This window comes from Hemiscyllium ocellatum, chromosome 46 (assembly GCF_020745735.1).
Source record: "Hemiscyllium ocellatum isolate sHemOce1 chromosome 46, sHemOce1.pat.X.cur, whole genome shotgun sequence".
Taxonomy (NCBI): domain Eukaryota; kingdom Metazoa; phylum Chordata; class Chondrichthyes; order Orectolobiformes; family Hemiscylliidae; genus Hemiscyllium; species Hemiscyllium ocellatum.
This window is the reverse complement of record NC_083446.1, coordinates 6408272-6427430: the sequence shown is the minus strand read 5'-3', so window position 1 is coordinate 6427430 and position 19159 is coordinate 6408272. Positions and strand designations below refer to the sequence as shown.

Here is a 19159-nt window from a genome sequence, read left to right as displayed (position 1 = left end):
AGTGATGAATTTTAGACTTTGCCACTTTGTTCCCTCATACTTATATGAGCTATTCACCTTTTTAAAAAATGTCATTTGGTAGCTTATTACTGTTTGTGGGACTTTGTGTGTAATTTGGTTGTTTTTCCCTTAGAGCAGTGGATAGAGTTTGGTAAAAAGTACTTAGCTGGCTGTAAAGTGCTTTGAGCTGCCCTCAGTCTGTACAAGTTTCATATATAGTAATCTCGAAGATTGATTGTTTTGCCTTATTTCTTTTTAAACTTTTCATATTAAATCCTCCCTTTCTAAAGCTGCTGAAAATTCCACATCCTAACAGCCCTGCTTGAAAATATGACCTTCCCCCTCTATCATTAGGTATGATCTTTTGTGTCTTTGAGTTACCAACTCACTGAACAGTGGTATTTCTTCCCTATCTTCTTTATCAAGGACACTCATCATTTCAAAAGCCTCTCTGATCTCAAGTTTTGTTGTTTTGATCAGGCTCTGAACTGGGCCATCTTTATTATCATGAGCCTTATTTTAATAATGGTGTCACCGCACCATTCAGCTGAACTGCTTCAAGTGGGTCAGTTTAATTCTCTGGCCCTGTTGTATGGCACACAGTGTCACGGGTCATGTTTCACTGGCTGAAATGGCTTCTCTAGATGCAGTTGGCTTCTTCAGTGGCCTGATGGGGGAAAGTTCTAACATTTCAAGCCAACCCTCCCCTTGCTTTTAAAACAAAAATCAAGTGATCGTGATCCTCTCAGGAAAACGTGCACTTGCACTACTGATTTCCTGGTTGATGTCGGTCTTCCCTCCATTACAGTTGTTTATGCCTGGAAGCCCTGCACTGAGCAGTCGATGGTGAACCACTTGAGCAACAAACAGCCCCATCCTGTTGCAGCACTGACTGGAAGGAGCAAACCCCACACAAAGCAGGACTAAAACTCAGAAATGGACTTCTGTGAGTGAATTACTGAGGTTCAGTCTGGTCTGCTAAGTTTCTGGCTGCTGGCCGGTGCTACAGCTAGATTGGATGCTTATGGGGTAGGTGCAGTAGGGAGATGGGTGAGCTAGTGGGTTGTATCTGGAGCAGGAGTCTTTACTGACCGTTGTGACCTCAATTGCTGTAGGGGCTCAGATCAGAAAATTATTGCTGTCTACAGCTTTTTACAATATGTGGCAGTGTATTTACATTTTGTCTGTGAATCATCTTCTTCATTACGTGCTGCTACATTGCTAACTTGAACTCCTGTGCCAGCTCGGGTTAACCTATTATTGTGCTATGTTTCTCAGGGAGAAAATTGATACGTGTCTTCCCACTCATCTGTGCAAGAAGCACGGTGGGTTCCTGGCAGCATTCCGGTCCCGAGGAGCCAAGCAGCACGGCTACGAAGAGGAACTCCTGGAGTCCTTCAGGCAGCTAGTGGACGATGCAGCGCGTGAAGAGCCAGAGACACTAAAGCTACACTACCGATCATATCTGGAAAAGTGTCATCTGCTACGCTACTATGGGTAAGATGAGGGATTGGGTTGGCCTCCCGCTTTCACCATTCACCTTGTGGAAAGTTGACCCACTCCTGGTAGAACCATAGCATCTGTACATTGTGGAAGCAGGCCATTTGGCCGATCAAGTCCACACTGACCCTCCAAAGAGTATCCCACCTAGACCCACCCTATCCCTGTAGCCTTGCATTTCCCATGGCTAATCCACTTAGCCTGCATATTCTTAGACACAGTGTGCAATTTGGCGTAGCCGATCCACCTAACCTGCACATCTTTGGACTGTGAGAGGAGACCAGAACAACCGGAGGAATTCCACATAAACACAGGGAGAGTATGCAAACTCCACACACAGTTACCTGCGTGGAATTGGACCAGGTCCCTGGTACTGAGCGGCAGCAGTGCAAACCACTGAGCCACCGTGCTGCCCTCGGTAATTGTAGACATCTTTAGCTGTACTGCAGTACCTTCAGTTGAAGAAAGCGGGAAGCATTTTTTAATTTGATAAATTATGGCCTTAGTTACTGATGTTGCCATCATTTAGTGCAGTGCATTGAGTGCACTAAGTTATGTAACATGGTGATAAAAGCATAAGATTCCTGTTTTGTGTATGATCAAGGAATGTGGCATAATCATTCAGATAAGTTCTGTTCTTGAAAGATGACTAGTTCAAGCAATCTGGCTCCCCAGTCCTGACCATAATCATTAATTCACTTGGGAGTGGTTACAAATGCTGTATTTTCTTTTAAAAGTCAACGATAGCCAAAGGCCTGTTCAAACTGACAAGTTCCTACTTTTGGTACCCTGACTAGTTCCACATGGTATTCAACTCCAAGCCATACCTATCTACCCACTTCGCCCTGAGAAAAGGCTCTCCTGAGGGAAGTTGAGTAAATTTTCTGGCATTCTCATCTTGAATAGTTAAACTTTCTTCCTAATGCTTCTAGTTTTGTCTCCTTTTAAATTCTCTTGCCTTTTTTAAAAAGGTGTCTCTGTATTGTGCAGTGCCTTAGAAACATAGGTGCAGGAGTAGGCCATTCGGACCTTCAAGCCTGTACTACCATTCAATGGCTAACCACGCCATTTCAATATCACAGTCCCATTTTCATTCTATACCCCTTGATCTCTTTAGCTGCAATGGCCATGTCCAGCTCCCTCTTGAACATATCCAACGAACTGGCCCTAACAGCTTTCTGTGATGGAAAATTCCACAGATTCACAACTCTACGTTAAGAAATGCTTCTTCATCTCAGTCCGGAATGGCTTACCCCTTGTTCTTAGATTGTAACCACTAGTTCTGGATTTCTCCAACATCGGGAGCATTCTTCCCACATCTAGCCTATCCAGTTACATCAGGATTTTGTTTCTGTGCGATGGCCCCTTATTCTTCTAAATTCCAGTGAAAGCAAGCCCAGTTAATATAGTCTTTCTTCATATGTCAGTCCTGCCAACCCAGGAATGAGTCTAGTGAACCTTCACTGGACCCCTTCAGAAGCAAAAATGTCCTTCCTCAGACAAGACACCAAATTGCTTGCAATACTCAAGGTGTGGCCTCACCAAGGTAGCAAGACATCAGTAGTCCTATACTAACATCCACTCGTTGTGAAGGACAGCATGCCTTGCTTTCCCCACTGCCTGCTACACCTGCATTTCAACCTTCAGCGACTGTTCCACCATGACACCCTGGCCTCATCGCACCTCACTTTTCTTTTCCTGAAACTGTCTTTTGACTGAAGGTCTGAAGTACTGTGTTGTGGAAAAATGAGAGACCGCTAGTCGCAAAACCTTCAGCCTACATGCATAGTTTCAACTAGAACGTTTAAGAGCTCCTGAAACCTTTTTGATTCCCTGTGGAGTTTGCACATTCTCCCTGTGTCTGCGTGGGTTTCCTCTGGGTGCTCCAGTTTCCTCCCACAGTCCAAAGATGTGCAGGTCAGGTGAATTGGCCTTGCTAAATTGCCCGTAGTGTTAGGTGAGGGGTAAATGTAGGGGTATGGGTGGGTTGCGCTTCGGCAGGTCGGTGTGGACTTGTTGGGCCGAAGGGCCTGTTTCCACATTAAGTAATCTAATCTAATCTAATCTAAACCCCCTCTCATAAGATTGCTGTTTTGTGTATGATTTGAGGAATGTGGCATAATCATTCAGATAACAGTTCTGGTCTTGACGGATCACTAAGCAATCTGGCTCTCCAGTCCTGACCATAATCATTAATTCACTTGGGAATGGTTATAAATGCTGTATTTTGTTTTTAAAAAAGTCAACGAGACCCAAATTAAGTTTGTATTTTCTGGAGCATAGATAGATGAGGGCTGGATTTTCAGAAGTTTAGAAGAAACCTTGATACAATAGAAACTATATTTGCCAGGACATAGACAAAAGTAAAATCAGCAGATTTGAGAATGAAAGATAGTGTTAAAGAAACTCTGGGTTTCATCGCATGGGGAAGGAAGCAGAATTAATGGTCTGTATCAAATATGGCAACTTCTCAGAACTGAAGAGGAGGAAATGTTTTTTTTTAACTATTGAAAAAGATGGTGAGACAAACCGAACAAAAGAAAGGTTAGAGAGTGAGAGAGATTAAAGATCTAAGGTATCACGTCACAAAAGGCAAAGGGAATGGTAGATGGAGATAGTCAATGAGGGATGAGGTATGCCTGAAATTAAGTTGTGCTAAACATTTCATCTGACGCCAGGAGGGAAATGAGAAGCAATAGAAATAAACAAGTTTAAAAAAGAGCAAATTGGAATTCCAGCTGGAGAGAAGAGAAGAACTACTTCAAGGTGTGTATTCAGGAAAGACTTTGAAGCATGTGTATCTCAATGCAACAGCTGCTTACACAACTTGAAATTTGAGATTGATGCATGTCTTTTAGCTGAGGATGTTGAGGGATATAGCATCAGGTTGGGTAGATGGAATTCAGGTGTAGATTTTATTGGTTAGTGGGATAGGCTCAAAGGACAGAATGGCCCAACTCCTTGACCTACAAATGGTACTCTCCAGCGTTTCCTGGCTTCCCAAAAGCATTTTCTTTTGCATTTACTGGAAAACTGGATAAGAGGCAGTAATCATAGAATTCCTACAGTGTAGAAACAGGCCATTCAGCCCAGAGAGTCAACACCAACCCTCCAAAAAGCATCCCACCCAAATCCAGCCCATTATACTATTCCTATGTCACCCTGCATTTCCCATGGCTAACCCACCTAACCGACACATCCCTCGACGCTGGACAATTTCCTATGGCCAATCCACCTGAATTTGCACATCTTTTGGACCGTGGAGCAAACCTATGCAAACAACAGGGAAAACGTATTGACAATTGTCGAGGGTGGAATTGAACCCAAGTCCCTGGCACTGAGAGGCAGCAGTGCTAACCGTAAGGGTTACATGGTGGCTCAGTGATGAGTCTCTGCTTTGGCAACATCTGATAGCTTGATATGCTGTGAGGAGGGACTCAGTTCTGCAGGTTAGCTACTAAGGAGCATCCAACCTCATTGTGAGTGCTGTAGCTTTGAACCTTTCATACCACGTATCTGTAAGAGAAGATGCTTGGTAATTTACCCACCTTTGGATTCCGACCTATCCCAAGTCGATAACATTCTTGCCAGAATTGCATTTTCTTAATCCTTAAGTGATTATCTGCTTGTGTTTTATTTTCCCCTGTTTTCCTCTTGTTTCAGAATCCCAAAGGGTTCTGAGCACCTATTGAGTTGAAGTAACATTTACAGCTGTGATTAAAGGTGTATAATATATATTTTCAATTTTGGATTTGAAATGATCAGATTCTTTTAAACACGTCAAAATCATTTGGATCGTGACCTAAGTGCATGAGTTATGAGAAAACGTGTGATTGCAGTTATAGCCTTAAGTTACAAAGTAAAATGTTGATGCTGCTGAGTTGATGACCGACAGAATAAACACCATCTAGTTTTGACTTCAGAACCAAAAATGCTGTTTGTTTCAGAAGTTTCGTTCAGAAGGCAGAATAATAGCTTCTGCTAGCAGGGGGAGTCAAGGCAGTTTTGAGTAATCAGTCGCCTCAGCTGAAATGATTTCTAATCTGTGAACCTTCCAAACTGAGAGTGTTTTTGATGTTAGAACTGAGAGTTCAGGTCATCAGAATTGTGAAAGGTTCATGCCAGCTGGAAACTAACTGTCACGTTATCTCCATTGTTCAGCAAGAAGAAAGTGGGAATGTAAGTTAAGTAAAATTCATTCATAAATGCTGAAATAGGAGTAATTTTTCTCTGAGATAAAGTCTTTAGCTGATTCTGCTGTAAGACAGATGGAAATTTTGTTTAGATGTTTGTGGTAAGTATGGCTTTGTTTATGTCTTTTGCATTAGAAACTTCAGTTGTAAAAGGCCATACGTAGCATTGGGTAAATATTTGTGATTAACCACAATGTTAACCAACTGCAGACAGTTAACTTGATCCTGTGATCTATCAAGCTTCGATATGCTAGGATCATAAAACAGTAATCAACCATTTAATTCAACTGTTCTGGTACACTGGTATTTATGTTCCCATCGGCAACCTTATCCACATAACCTGCTACTTTCTGTTTTTATCTGGCATTCTCCCTTAAATGTATTTGTGCCTTTGATTCAGCTGTTTGGTGGTGAGTTCTATTCTGGGGATTTTTTTAAAAAAAGCTTCTCCTATATTCCCTATTGGATTTATTAGTGAATATCTTATTTGGCCCCATTGATTTTAGACTACAGAGGAATCTCGATTATCTGGCATTCGATTAACCAAATTTCAGATTATCCAAACCAGATTGTAAGGTCCTGATGCTTGGCTAAGCTGTGTATCGGATATTCAGTTGTCCAAACAAAATATTCCCTGCCCGTGTTGTTTAGATAATTTAGGTTCCTCAGCATGCAAGTAGAAACAACCTCTATGTTTATAGTTCCCTCTTAAGTTTTAGTGGTCACCCATTCACTTTTAAGAGAAAGGATTCCCAACTTGCAAATGTAATTCCTGCGTGTTGTAGGCTTTCAATTCTGTTATCCTGCTTCACCCTTTTGTCTCTTGTGGTTTCAGCTCTGCGATGTTCACTGGGGAGATTGATAAACCAGTGCAGAGCTTTCTGCATCGGAATGGGCGCAAAATAGTAACCATCGCAATCAGTTTGGACGGTGTGTCTGTCATGGACAGTAAGGAGAAGGTAATATTTTTGTACTTTGAGCGGCCTTAATTGTCTGCCTGCTGGTCTGATGTTCTCTCTAAAATGATCTACTTGTCTTTGTCATATGATCGAATCCGCCTGGAGTTTCCCGTTGCTTATAATAATTAGGCAACTGCACACTGCCGACCAGGGTAAAGGCAGTGTGAGAAATTCCAGCCGTGTCTCGTAACGCTGATGGCACTGTTATGAGGTTGGACCTGAGCCATGTTTTTGGAAAAGTGTCAAGCAAGCTTTGCACTAGCCAGATGGTGCTGTACCTGCCCCGAGGGTTTTGATGGGGACAGTGAAGAGGGAGCTTAAGCTGCCCACCTGTCTTGAGAAAGCATATTATTTTGGAATTATTGTCCATTTAGACCCTAATAGAAAATCTGGATGAATTGTATTGTGTGATGCTATGTCATATATGTTGAATCAAACTCCAGGCCTCACTTGCTTTAAAATTTCTCAAGTCCATTGCCTTCAGTGGGGGGATGGCATGCCTAGTGTAAAACACAAACAACAAGGTGCTTGGATTGATTGTCATTGAGAGAATAACTCTCTGCTTCCACTTGCAGTGCGTGCTTTTGACCCTGTGTTTTCATGAACTGTCGTGGGAGTACACGTCCTCGGAGGACGAGGAGTCTGATGACATCTTGTGGCTGGAATTTGATGGAGAGGAAGGAGGAGCTGTTGTGAACAAGCTTTTGAAGGTCTATTCCAAACAGGTACTGAGGAAGCGACAGCCTTCTCATTGTGGAATTCACTGTCCCCCTAGGAGCAGTTGAGGCAAAGAGTAACAATGCATTAAAGGAGAAGCTGAGGTGACAAAGGATTAGAATCATGTGCTGATAGTGAGATGTAGAAGTATGGGAAAGATTTGAGTGGAACGTGAATACAAAACCAGATGGATGGAATGACTTTCTGATGCTGTGCTATATGGATAACATATATTGGCCATATTGTCCAGTGTGCTTGAGACAGAATTGAAATAATTATATTCCCTGTACCAGCTGGATTCTATAACCAGATCATTGTAATAGTAACTTACAGTTTACCTATTTATGTAGCTTTCTAACTGCGCGTGCACACACCTTTCTCACCAGGCTTAACGTCTGTTTGGTTTTTGGTCCTGGCATTATTCTCCCTCTCTTTGCTCTCGAACTGCTTTGAGTTTTTCGTGTTCTGGTTCAGTTTTTCATCCTTTAGTATGTTTTCTTGACTTTAAAAAGATTGAAGTTGATTTAATTGTTGGAAGTGAGGGGGCAAAGATAACAGATGCATTGTTTCATTGCAAAAGAATATCTTGTCTGGTTAAATGATCAAGCTGGTAATTATATTTGAAGAGTGTGGAACCAGTAACTTTCGTAACTTCAGTGTAAAGTGGAGGTGAACAGAAAGAAGCTGTACCCAGTTACCTGAGGTCGAACAGGATATCTAAGTTAGGTGAAAGGTGTTTTATTATACAAGATCGACCAGGAAAATGTTTGGTTAGTGTGCTCACACTGCTCTACCCAACCACATTGTCCCTAGGTTAAAAAAAACTAGTTCGGAGAAATTAGCTAAAGATTTCTGTTCTGGATTGCTACTTGTGGACTGAGATCTTGTGACTGTTGAGCCAAATGTGGATGAGCAGCGATTCCTCCTGCAGTTGAATAGTCCGTCTCCACTCCTTGTATAATCAGGGGATGGGAAAACTGGTTGGGGATGCAGTGAAGTGATGCCTCGGGACTAATGCTAGTGTGCGTCTCTCCAGGCGGAGCTGATGAGTGGAATGATAGACTACTGCATTGACTTCAACAACACCTTCGAGGTGCCACCGGTGCAGGACGTCGTTGCTGCAAAGCCACCGAGACCAAAGGAGAAACGCGGCAAACTGAAGAGGCAGAACAGCGTGGTGTGCAATCGGATCCAGCAGCTCTCTACCATAGACTATGTAGAAGAGGGTAGGTGGCCTCCTTGCTGACCTTTTGGGTAGCATCTGCTGTGGACACTGAATAATTGCCGAACCGTTGGATGAGAATTGTGAGCTAAGCTCGCTTGTTGATTGGTCAAGGGACCGTGACCCTCAGCAGAGTCAACCCTACCTTTTGACTTTTGGCAAATATTGGCCTACCCTGGATGGCCTGCAGATTCTCTGTTTCTGGAAGGTTTTGGGAAGCTTTTATGGATGCTGTGGGTGCCATTCTATTCCCTACCATCAGAGGGTGCTGCTGTACTGCGCAATGGTTCTACAATCCTGACAGTACAAATAGGGTAATTGCATTGAAAACCACAGATTTATTAACAGCAATCCAAAAAAATAAATTACCCCTCAAATATATTTTGACAAAGCATACAGGAAACAATAGAAACCTAAATGAGTGAGTAGATCTAAGAATCTACTCCCCTCATTAAGTCCTCACAGCTGAAAACATAACTCCAGTGCTTCAATTTACAGAGGAACCTTGATTATCCGAACGAGATGGGCGGGCACTATTTCGTTTGGATAACTGATTATTCGGTTAGTTAATTTCCTCTGGGGCTTCGAGTTTTCTGTGAAGTCTGCTCCCGTTCAGGAGGAGAAAGTGAGGTCTGCAGATGCTGGAGATCAGAGCTGAAAATGTGTTGCTGGAAAAGCGCAGCAGATCAGGCAGCATCCAAGGAACAGGAAATTCGACATTTCAGGCATAAGCCCTTCATTGCCCGTTCAGGAGGCTAGGCAAAAGCACACTGCTGCACACTGTCCGCTCCCGGCCCACACCCCCAACCCAGTCCAGCTCTGCTTCCCCCAACCCCGCATCCCCGTTTTCCCCAATCCCCATCCGCGTTCCCCCCGGGGCAGCCGGACTGAACAACTGCTGCTACATAAAGTTAGAGTCCATGGTGTTCGGGGCAAGACACTGGCATGGATAGAGGTTTGGCTGACTGGCAATAGCAGAGAGTGGGGACAAAGGGGTCTTTGACCGATGGCAGCCATTGACTAATCGGGTGAGGGTCAGTGTTGGGACAACTGTTCTTGTTACACATTTAATAATCTGGATGAAGAAACCTGGGGGCATTGTTGCTAAAGTTTGCAGATGTCACAAAGATAGATAGGACGGTTACTGTTGAGAAAGCAGGGGTGCTGCAGAAGGATTTGGACTGGCTGGGAGAGTGGGCAAAGCAATGGCAGATGCAATACAATGTGGGAAAGTGAGAGGATATGCACTTTGGTAGGAAGAGGAGAGCTGGAGACTTTTCTAAATGGGGAAAGGCTTCAGAAAACTGAAACACAAAAGGGAGTCCTAGTTCAGGATTCTGTTGAGAGAATCTGGGGCGAGTGGGGGTGGGGTGGTCGGTACACGTGAGGTTTGCAAGAATGAACTCAGCTTGGACTCTAGAGATTAAAAGGATGAGAAGGGGGGGATCTGATTGAAATTTATAAAATACTGAGAGGTCTGGATAGAGTGGAAATGGAGAAGATGTTACTACTAGTAGGAAAGACTAGGACCAGAGGGCACAGCCTTTAGAGTGAAAGGATGATCCTTTCGAACTGAGATGAGGAGGAATTTCTTCAGCCAGAGGGTGGTGGATCTGTGGAACTTATTGTCACAGAAGGTTATGGAGGCCGAGTCATGAAGTGCCTTTGAGACAGAGATAGGTTCTTGATTGGTACGGGGATCAACGGTAATGGGGTTGAGAAATCTATTAGCCACGTTCGAATGGCGGAGCAGAATCAGTGGGCTGAATGGCCTAATTCTGTTCCTGTATCTTATAGTTGTTCGTAAGTTTACTCACTGGGTGGAAAGTGCAGAGGGTACGGTTTCAGAATTTAGCACAGATTAACTCTGGCATAAAGGGAGACATCTCTGCCAGTACATATTGTGGTGGTGTGGTCTGGGTAGGAACTTATTTTTCCCCCGAACTGAAGAATTATGAATGCCCAAGAGGATCTAGCTGCCTGGTTTCTTCAACGGTGGCGTCACTCCCAGGGTAACCCTGTAACGGAGATATGTTTTGACCACTGTACACTCAGGCCTTCTGTGCCCTGTGGGTAATTCAGGGGCTGGAATACAAAACCCCTCTTGTATTCAGGTTTTCATTGAAACTTTGTACGTTTCACATTGGGATTTGATTTTTTTGTTACAGTCCATTACACGAGCCATTACTTACCTATTCATTTACATTTGTCCAATTTAGAGAAAAAAAAAGACATGCTATTTGCAACTGCGCTTTATAAGCAAAAGTAGAGACGGAGTAAAATGGGTGGCGCGGTGGCACAGTGGTTAGCACTGCTGCCTCACAGCGCCTGAGACCCGGGTTCAGTTCCCGACTCAGGCGACTGACTGTGTGGAGTTTGCACGTTCTCCCCGTGTCTGCGTGGGTTTCCTCCGGGTGCTCCGGTTTCCTCCCACAGTCCAAAGATGTGCAGGTCAGGTGAATTGGCCATGCTAAATTGCCCATTGTGTTAGGTAAGGGGTAAATGTAGGGGTATGGGTGGGTTGCACTCCGGTGGGTCGGTGTGGACTTGTTGGGCCGAAAGGCCTGTTTCCACACTGTAAGTAATCTAATCAAAATTGTTTCCAAGGTTATCCTTTGCCAGTTGGCTGTGCGGAGATGAGCCGTGAGGAAGGAAGTGTGTGTCGACTGGGGTATCTGGAGATTTGGGAGGAAGAGTGTTTCAAGTAGAACAATGACCAAAGCTGCATTGATTTTAAAATAAGAGACTTTGTCCCAATCTTACCTCCATTGTCAATCCAAACAGCTACGATTATGAAATAAGCGACCGGTGAAAATGCTTTCAGGTGATCTGAAAAGAAAGGATGCTGAGATTTATAGAATTGCAAGAGGTGTCCAGTTGCTGCCCAATAGGATTGCAGTACCAGGCTTTTCAGTGCTTTGTGAGTGGTTCCAGTGATCAGGAGCATTCATTATGAAGATAGTTGGAGAAGTTCAGACTTTTCCTTGGAGCAAAGAAGGCTGAAAGGAATTTTCAAAGTCACGGAGGATCTGCAAAGATAGTAACAGATTCATGGAAGTGGGGAGTTTGGTGTAATAACATTTTAAAAGGCACCTGGATGGGCACATGAATAGGAAGGGTTTAGAGGGATATGGGCCAAGTGCTGGCAAATGGGACTAAACTGATTTAGGATACTTGGTCGGCATGGACATGTTGGACTGAAGGGTCTGTTTCTGTGCTGTACGTCTCTCTGACTCTGATCAAGAATGAGGGAACACCAATTTAATCCGTAAAAGAAGCAAAAGCAAAGGTGATTTTTTTTTGTGCAGTGAGTGGTTTGGGTTTGGAATGGACTATCTCAGTGTGGTGGAGGCAAATTCACTTGAATAGGAATCAGACAGTTATTTGGCAAAGAAGAATGTGTATGATTAGAAGGCAAAGGCAGGAGAATGGTTTTGAAGGAACCGTGAATTCAGATAGGCAGAACAGACTAAATGGGCTGAATTGCCTTTCAGCACTGAGAATTGTGACCATTTATCACCTAACTAGTTGAGAACAGTAAGGGTGATGTAAATGGACAGTGGCTTTTACTTAAGGTAATCTTCAGACAAATTAATCATTCCTAAATCATTCCCCCACCCACACCGCCACCAATTTGCACCCTCACTCCAATAAATATGGCCATTTTTGAATGCTTGTACTGTACCCATTGTGCTGTATGTTAGCACAGTGACGTACTGTGTCCTGTGAATAGTCTGTGTTAGGCATTGGGGAAAACAAGTTTGGAAAGGGTCTTACTCATTTATGAGAATCTATCTGATGTTGGTGCATTTCCAGATTTCTGCTGTTAGAGAGCCTCTGTAAGCTGTATTCCAAAAGTTGTTCTCTTTTCAAGAAATGTGCACTCTATTATTTCAGCATCTTAGTTGGTCTTCCAGTGTTCAAATGATTGCATTTGTAGCTCACAGTTCCTTGACGTTAAAGTCTCTTCCTCTGTCTCTTTTCCCACCTCTCTCTCCTCTCATCCATCCCAGGCCCTCCCCCCCCCCCCCCCCCCCACCACCACCACCAAAAGAAATTTCACCCAAATGCACAAACAGTGGTGACTCACTCATCAAATGCTGGGTACTTAATATCGTGAATGTCAGCATTTGCAACAGTCTCACCTCTGAGTTAGAAATCGTGGTCGCAAGGCCCATTCCAAGCTGACAGTCCCTGTGCCATAATACGGAAGCATTGTTCTGCTAGAGGTGCTATCTTTCAGCTAATACGTCGACCTCTGGTCCTTCGTCTGCCCCTTCAGGAGATCCTAATGCCACTGGAGGCATTGTCATACAGCACCGAAACAGACCCGTCTGTCTAAGCAGCCCATGTGGCCATAATCCCAAACTAAACTAGTCCCGCCTACCTGCACTTGGCCTATATGCGTCCAAACATTTCTTATTCATGTAACTATCCAAATGTCTTTTAAGCATTGTAACTGTAGCTGTATCCACCACTTCCTTTGGAAGTTCATTCCTTTCAAGAACCACTGTTTTCAAACATTGCCCTTCGTGTCTTTTTAAAATCTTTCTCCCCTCACCTTAAAAATATGTCCCCTAGTCTTGAAATCACCCACCCTTGGGAAACTGCACTTACCAGCCACCTTGTCTGTACCCCTCATGATTTTATAAACCTCGACAAGGTCACCCCTCAAACTCCCATGTTTCAGTGAAAAATGTCCCAGCCTCTCCTGATAACTCAAACATTCCATTCCCAGCAATATTTTGGTAAATCTTTTCTGAGCCCTCTCCAGCTTAATATCCATCTTATCACAGGGCATCCAGAACTGGGCACAAGTACTCCGGCAGAGGCCTCACCAATGTCATGTGCAACCTCGACATGACATCCTAACTCCTGTACGCAAAGGTCTCAACAATGAAAGCAAGTGTGCTAAACTCCTTAACCGCCCTGACTACGTTTGACACAAACTTCAAAGAATTATGCACCTGAAGCCCCAGGTTTCTCTGTTCTACAACACTAGCAAAGCCCTGCCTTTAATTGGATAAGTCATGCCCTTGTTTGTTTCACCAATTTTATCACTAATTCAAAGGAAAGCAGGGGATTTCATCTTGGAGATCTCTGGTCAATAATTATCCTACATGAAACGGAACAGAATATCAGGCCACAATCTCTTTTTTTTTGTGTGGAGCTATGCAAATTGAGTGTAAATGCTTCCTGCATTGCTATAGGGATGCCTCAAAAAGTATTAATTGATTGTGGAGTACTTTACTATGTTCTGAGTTTGCAAAAGGAGACGTATAAAGACAATTTTCTCTTTCTGCTTTCCTCACTGTCAGGTCAAGAGATCAAGCGGGTGAAGCCAAAGAGGGCGGCATCATTCTTTACACGTCAGATATCCCAGGGTCCAGTCTCTTATACTGCCGTGGAGGTCACAGAGACTCTGGAACAGGGCTGACCCAGCCTGCGGAGACACAAAGATTTCCATGGGAGGGGAGGGAGTGAATGATTCGGGTGGGGGGGGAGGTGGGCTTACGTTCCCAAAGTGGACCAGTGGTACTTGGGGGTGGGGAAATGAGACATTTGCCAGCAGCCAAAAAAAAAATTGGTGGATTTAGGGGCTGAATTATTGCACAGCGCACAACTGTCATTCAATGTATTAAGTGACACCTTCAAGAGGGTCCATGTATCCAGATGTTGCAGTATTCAGAGCGTCCCAATCACCCTGTGGTGAACTAGGAGTCTTAGAGGAACTATAGGGAGAAAAATAATGCACATATGTATTTTGTTTATTTAAGAAATATATGAACTTGATTGTAGAAATGTAGCAATTATATGGTGCAGGGGGATAAATACTGTCCTTCAACCCTGGTCCTTTCATTTCTTGGAGAAATCAAGCCCACTCTGGGGCAAATGTTCCTTCGCTGGGTTGGGTGCCTCGTGCAAAAATGAATTAGTGAAAGCCTCAACTCATTTGGGCCCTATGTCCGCAAACTGCACCCAGTCTGGCACTGATCTAATCGTCTGTCTGACTGCATAACTCTGAGATTGATGCACTGGTAAAATACCTTTTGGAATTCTTGGAATTGAGCACATTGTTGAGGCAGGGTAGAGGGCCTGCTGACACAGTACAATTTGTCAGTCTCTGGAAAAGGAGAGGTTTTTAAAAATATTTTTGGGTGGGAAGTGCTGGTAGACCTATTGTATTCCAGTATCTTCTGCTTTTCACATGTGTGCTCTGTGTGGTTCTTTTTAATCTGTACTAAATACAACATCTGCCTTGGAGTGCTCAGTGATGGCTGATGAGATGGAGCAGCAAGAGGCTACTCCCCAGTGCAAACAGAAACATGCATTCAATGCTAGTATTTGCTCGTTCAAAGATGCCGTCTAGTTGCTGAGCTTCAATTCTTCTTTACATTCCTGATCAGTTTTTTTTGTGGCAATGGTAACCTGCCTCACTCCCACTTGATCAGAACCCTGTAGAGGTCTGCATCTTAGTGTTCTGAGTTGCAATCTAATATATTTTTTAAAGAGAGTAGTGGTATTTCCCAATCTGAGTTCAGATCCCTTTCTGTTCTCTTCACAATAGGAAACTCCAGTATTTCCTAACTGCGCCACCGCCACCACCAAAAATAAAAATGTTGAGGCCTTGAAATGGTGATCTGAACTTTTGATGGGTTTGTATAATAATCCTCCTTCTATTAAAGCAAGGGCATCAAGACTCTTGTGAGGTACATCATTGGTATTGTCATTGCAAAACCCAAAGGTTTAACTGGAACTGAGGGTCGTTTTAAAGATACTGATTTTGATGTCACATTCCCAAAACAGTGCCTTCAATAATTTTAATCTCAACCATGTTCTGAACTGTGCTGATGTGGTGAACATTCAGTGAATATGTAATCTTCTTTCTTCCTCCCTGAAATAAATTCTGACAGTGGAATGACTGCACTGAAGTGAATCCAAAGGAAACTGCTGGGTGCATGTGCAGCATCTGTTTCTTTTTCTAATTGCACTACATAAAGTAACTGATTCCAGAGTGATTGAGAATTTAGGAGATTTTTCACTTTATTATCAGTGGTTGAATCTGCTTTTTATGAAGAAACACTTGATTCTGTTTAGTCAGTTGCTCTTACTAATTATTAGTGCACTGTTTTTAATTCATACCAATGTCTTTCTACTAATGTGAATTAAAGTTTTCCCTTATTATAAACAGTTCTTTCAGATCGCACTTCTTTTTTTTTATCCCTCTGAAAGTTGTCTTAAACAGAAGCACTTTTCAGTCTTGCACTGAAGGAGGTAATTTGTTGTGCAAGCTGTTTGAAAGATCTGTCCACACCTCTGCTTTATATGCAGACATGCATTCGTGCACACACGCAGACACACATGTGCGCACACACCCATAACCATGCAGATACTCCTTGTCAAGTACATGCTGAAGCACCTCTGGGATCTGTTTGTGATTAACCCTTTGGAAAGGAGGAATGGAAAATATATTTTCATAATTTCCCATTAGTTCTTTTGCCAATAATTCTTAAGTCTGGAACCTCAAAGAAGGTAAGGATGACAGATTTTGCTTCCTAAAAAAAATTAGTGAACTAGTCTGTTTTTTTAAACAATGGTTATATGGCCATATTTTATTTATTCCAGATTTTTATTGTATTGAATTCAAATTTCACTATTTGCCTTGTGAGATTTGAACTAGTGACCGCTGAAATAATAGGCCAGTGATATTACCACAACACCTGACCGTTGGCAGGTGGGTGCATGTTCCTCTGCTCCAGACTATGCAAAGGCAAGTGCCGATGTCTGGTGTGTTCTGTCTGTAGCACTCCATGTAAACACAGCCAGCTGTGCTAGTAGATTGGTCTGAGTTAGACCTCTTTGCTACTCTTCAGATGGACAAGTGGTAATTGGAAATACTCTCGAGGGTATTGGGTTGCTGGAGTCTTTTGTCCCTCCTTGCAGATGTGCAATTTTTTTTTCCCCCAATAGCATTGTGGAACTGGAATATATTGGATATGGTGGGTATTTTTTTAATGAATTCAACACGAGATCCATCTGTTGCAGTAGTATATCAACCTAGCAACATTTTCAGGACTAAGCTGAGAACTGTACACAACCAAAGAGAAAAAGCTTTTTAAAAGGAAAATTAAATGTTTTTTCAGTTGGCCCTGTTGCTTCAATTGACCTTTAGCGATCTACAACTGATTCAGACAGACGTCTTCCCTGGAAAAAAAAAAGCCCAGGCCCCCTTATGTTATTGTTAACTTGGGAGCCCAATTATTGGGACTTGTTCCAGACAATAACCTCAGCTATGGAATATGTGAGCAATGCCTGGGAACCCACGACATTCCTTCCATCTCTGTTTGACTTGAATGAAACCAAAACAGAGGCGCTGCCTAAAATAATAGAGCAGGTACAGTGCGTCCAGGCTACAACACATCCGCACTGACAATGTAGGCAATAAATGGGAAGAGACTGTTTGTATTGGCCTGCGACACTTCGACTTCAGAGCACATACCAGGCTAAACTTGTCTGTTTCTACTGATTGCTGAAAAGATGAGATAAGCGAACTGATCAAAATCCTTGATGACGATACAAGCCTTTCAGTAAGATTGGAATATTGGCTCACCAGCAGCCCCTGAATTGACTTGGCAGATGGATGTTGAGTCTTTTTTTTTGGGGAGTTCATCAGACTTGGCAATCTGTAAGGAGCTGTGCTCTATCCACTTTCCTGTCTGCCTCAGAAACCTGCACAATAAGCGAAGAGCTGTGGAAGAAAATTGGAGGCTTTCGAAATGTGGATTGAATAAAAAAATGTCGCATGTAGATCATAAGACAAATGAAAAGGGATTAATCCTTTAACTGACCACACGTGAATGTCTACGTTTTGGTCATTTTCTCAGGTCAGAAGTACTTCAGAGATCTGATCCGGTGGGAAGTTGGAAAGATGAAAGAATGAGGGGTTGGCCTATGCATCCTTGGTTGATTGTTGTCTGTAGCTATACTGTAAAATCCAAAATGTATTGAGAACGCAATTCTGACATGCATTGCATGCAAATGACAACAGATCTTTTGGCAGGAATAACAGTAGCGGCCTTGGCAGAATAGTTTCAGTTTGTTCCATCTGTTGGAGGGGGTGACAAAACAACAGGGCCCCTGTCTAGAAGTGAGTCAAGTATGCACCAACCAGATCAATGTCTCAATCTATTTAAAGCAGCAGTGAGGGTTAATGCCAGGCTGTGATATGTTGGGGTGTACATATTTGGATGTTCATCTTACCCCCTTCAGCCTGTCATTGGCATTACCCTATGGCTTGTTGAGACTTTATAGTGCAGTGGGTAGTGTCCCTGCCTCAGAGCCAGAAGTCCCAGCTTCGAAGTCCACACCGGGACTTAGTAGTGTCACAACTCAATTGGGACAGGGCATACTGATACTTGAGGCCCACAATCAATTTGCCTGATGGACCAATACTCAGGGCAATTGTAATTCATCAGCAAAGTGATAGTGTTTTTACCTTTTGAGCCAGGAGACCAGGTATCACGTCCCACATGCTGTATATGTGTGTCATAACACAGCTGAATAGGTTAATATATTAAAAAAAATTGAGTTTTGAAGGACTATTGTGATGCAGTAGTAGTGTCCCTACCTCAGAGCCAGGACGCCAAGATTCCAGTCTAACCCATAAATCCAGAGGTGTGTAATAACCTCTTTTAATCAGGTTGTTTAGGAATATCTTCATTAACAGGAAAATGACAAACTTATTCTTCAACGAATAGCAAATGCATTTACAGATCTGTTGCACGCTACAATTGGACCCATCCAAATGCGCTCACTAAAGTGGTACCAGGAGTTTTATTTTTAAGTTAAAGAAAATGATCCCAAAATATCCATTTCTACTCTATCGAAATAACAACCTTATACATCTAAAGTCTACACACACAATCCCAATTGAATTTTTTAAAAGTTAGAGTTCTACATCACGGAAACAGATCTTTTGGTCCAACTCCATGCTGCCCAGATATCCTAAACTACTTTAGTTCCATTTGCTGGTATTTGGTGCATATCCCTCTGAACCCTTCTTATTCATGTACCCATTCAGATGCCTTCTAAATGTTGTAATTGTACCAGCCTCCACTACTTTTTAAGGCAGCTCATTCCAAACATGGACCATGTTTTGCATGAAAAAGTTGGCCCTTAGGTCACTTTCAAATCTTTCCCCTCTCACTTTAAATCATTGCTGTCTAGTTTTGGCCATCCCTACCCTGAATTGAATTACATTTATTGTCACGTGTACTGAGGCACAGTGAAAAGCTTTGTTTTGTGCATAATACAGGCAGATCACACAGTTAAGTAGCATAGATAAGTACATAATAGGTAAACAGTGGCAAAAACAAAAACACAGGTACAGGTCAATGTTAAGAGTTTGAGTCCATTCAATATTCGAACAACAGGAGTATAGAAATCTACGAAACCGGCTGGTGCGTGTTCAGACTTCTGTACCTTCTTCCCCCATAGTAGAGGTTGTAGAAGAACGTTGTCAGGGTGGGATGGATCTTTGAGCATGCTGGTGCCCTTTCCTTGACAGT

General features: G+C 42.9%; 1 protein-coding gene across 2 annotated transcripts in view; it reads left to right on the top strand.

Annotated features, from left to right (window-relative positions):
• frmd8 (FERM domain containing 8) overlaps positions 1-14086 on the top strand; it is a 32606-nt gene extending 18520 nt beyond the window's left edge. For both annotated transcript variants that reach the window (XM_060855720.1, XM_060855721.1), the window contains exons 7-11: positions 1279-1497; positions 6529-6652; positions 7228-7377; positions 8406-8595; positions 13910-14086. In XM_060855720.1, the coding sequence (XP_060711703.1) occupies positions 1279-1497; positions 6529-6652; positions 7228-7377; positions 8406-8595; positions 13910-14028 (802 nt within the window). In that variant the 3' untranslated portion in view covers positions 14029-14086. The remainder of the gene's footprint in view (positions 1-1278; positions 1498-6528; positions 6653-7227; positions 7378-8405; positions 8596-13909) is intronic.
• Positions 14087-19159: the final 5073 nt, after the last annotated feature.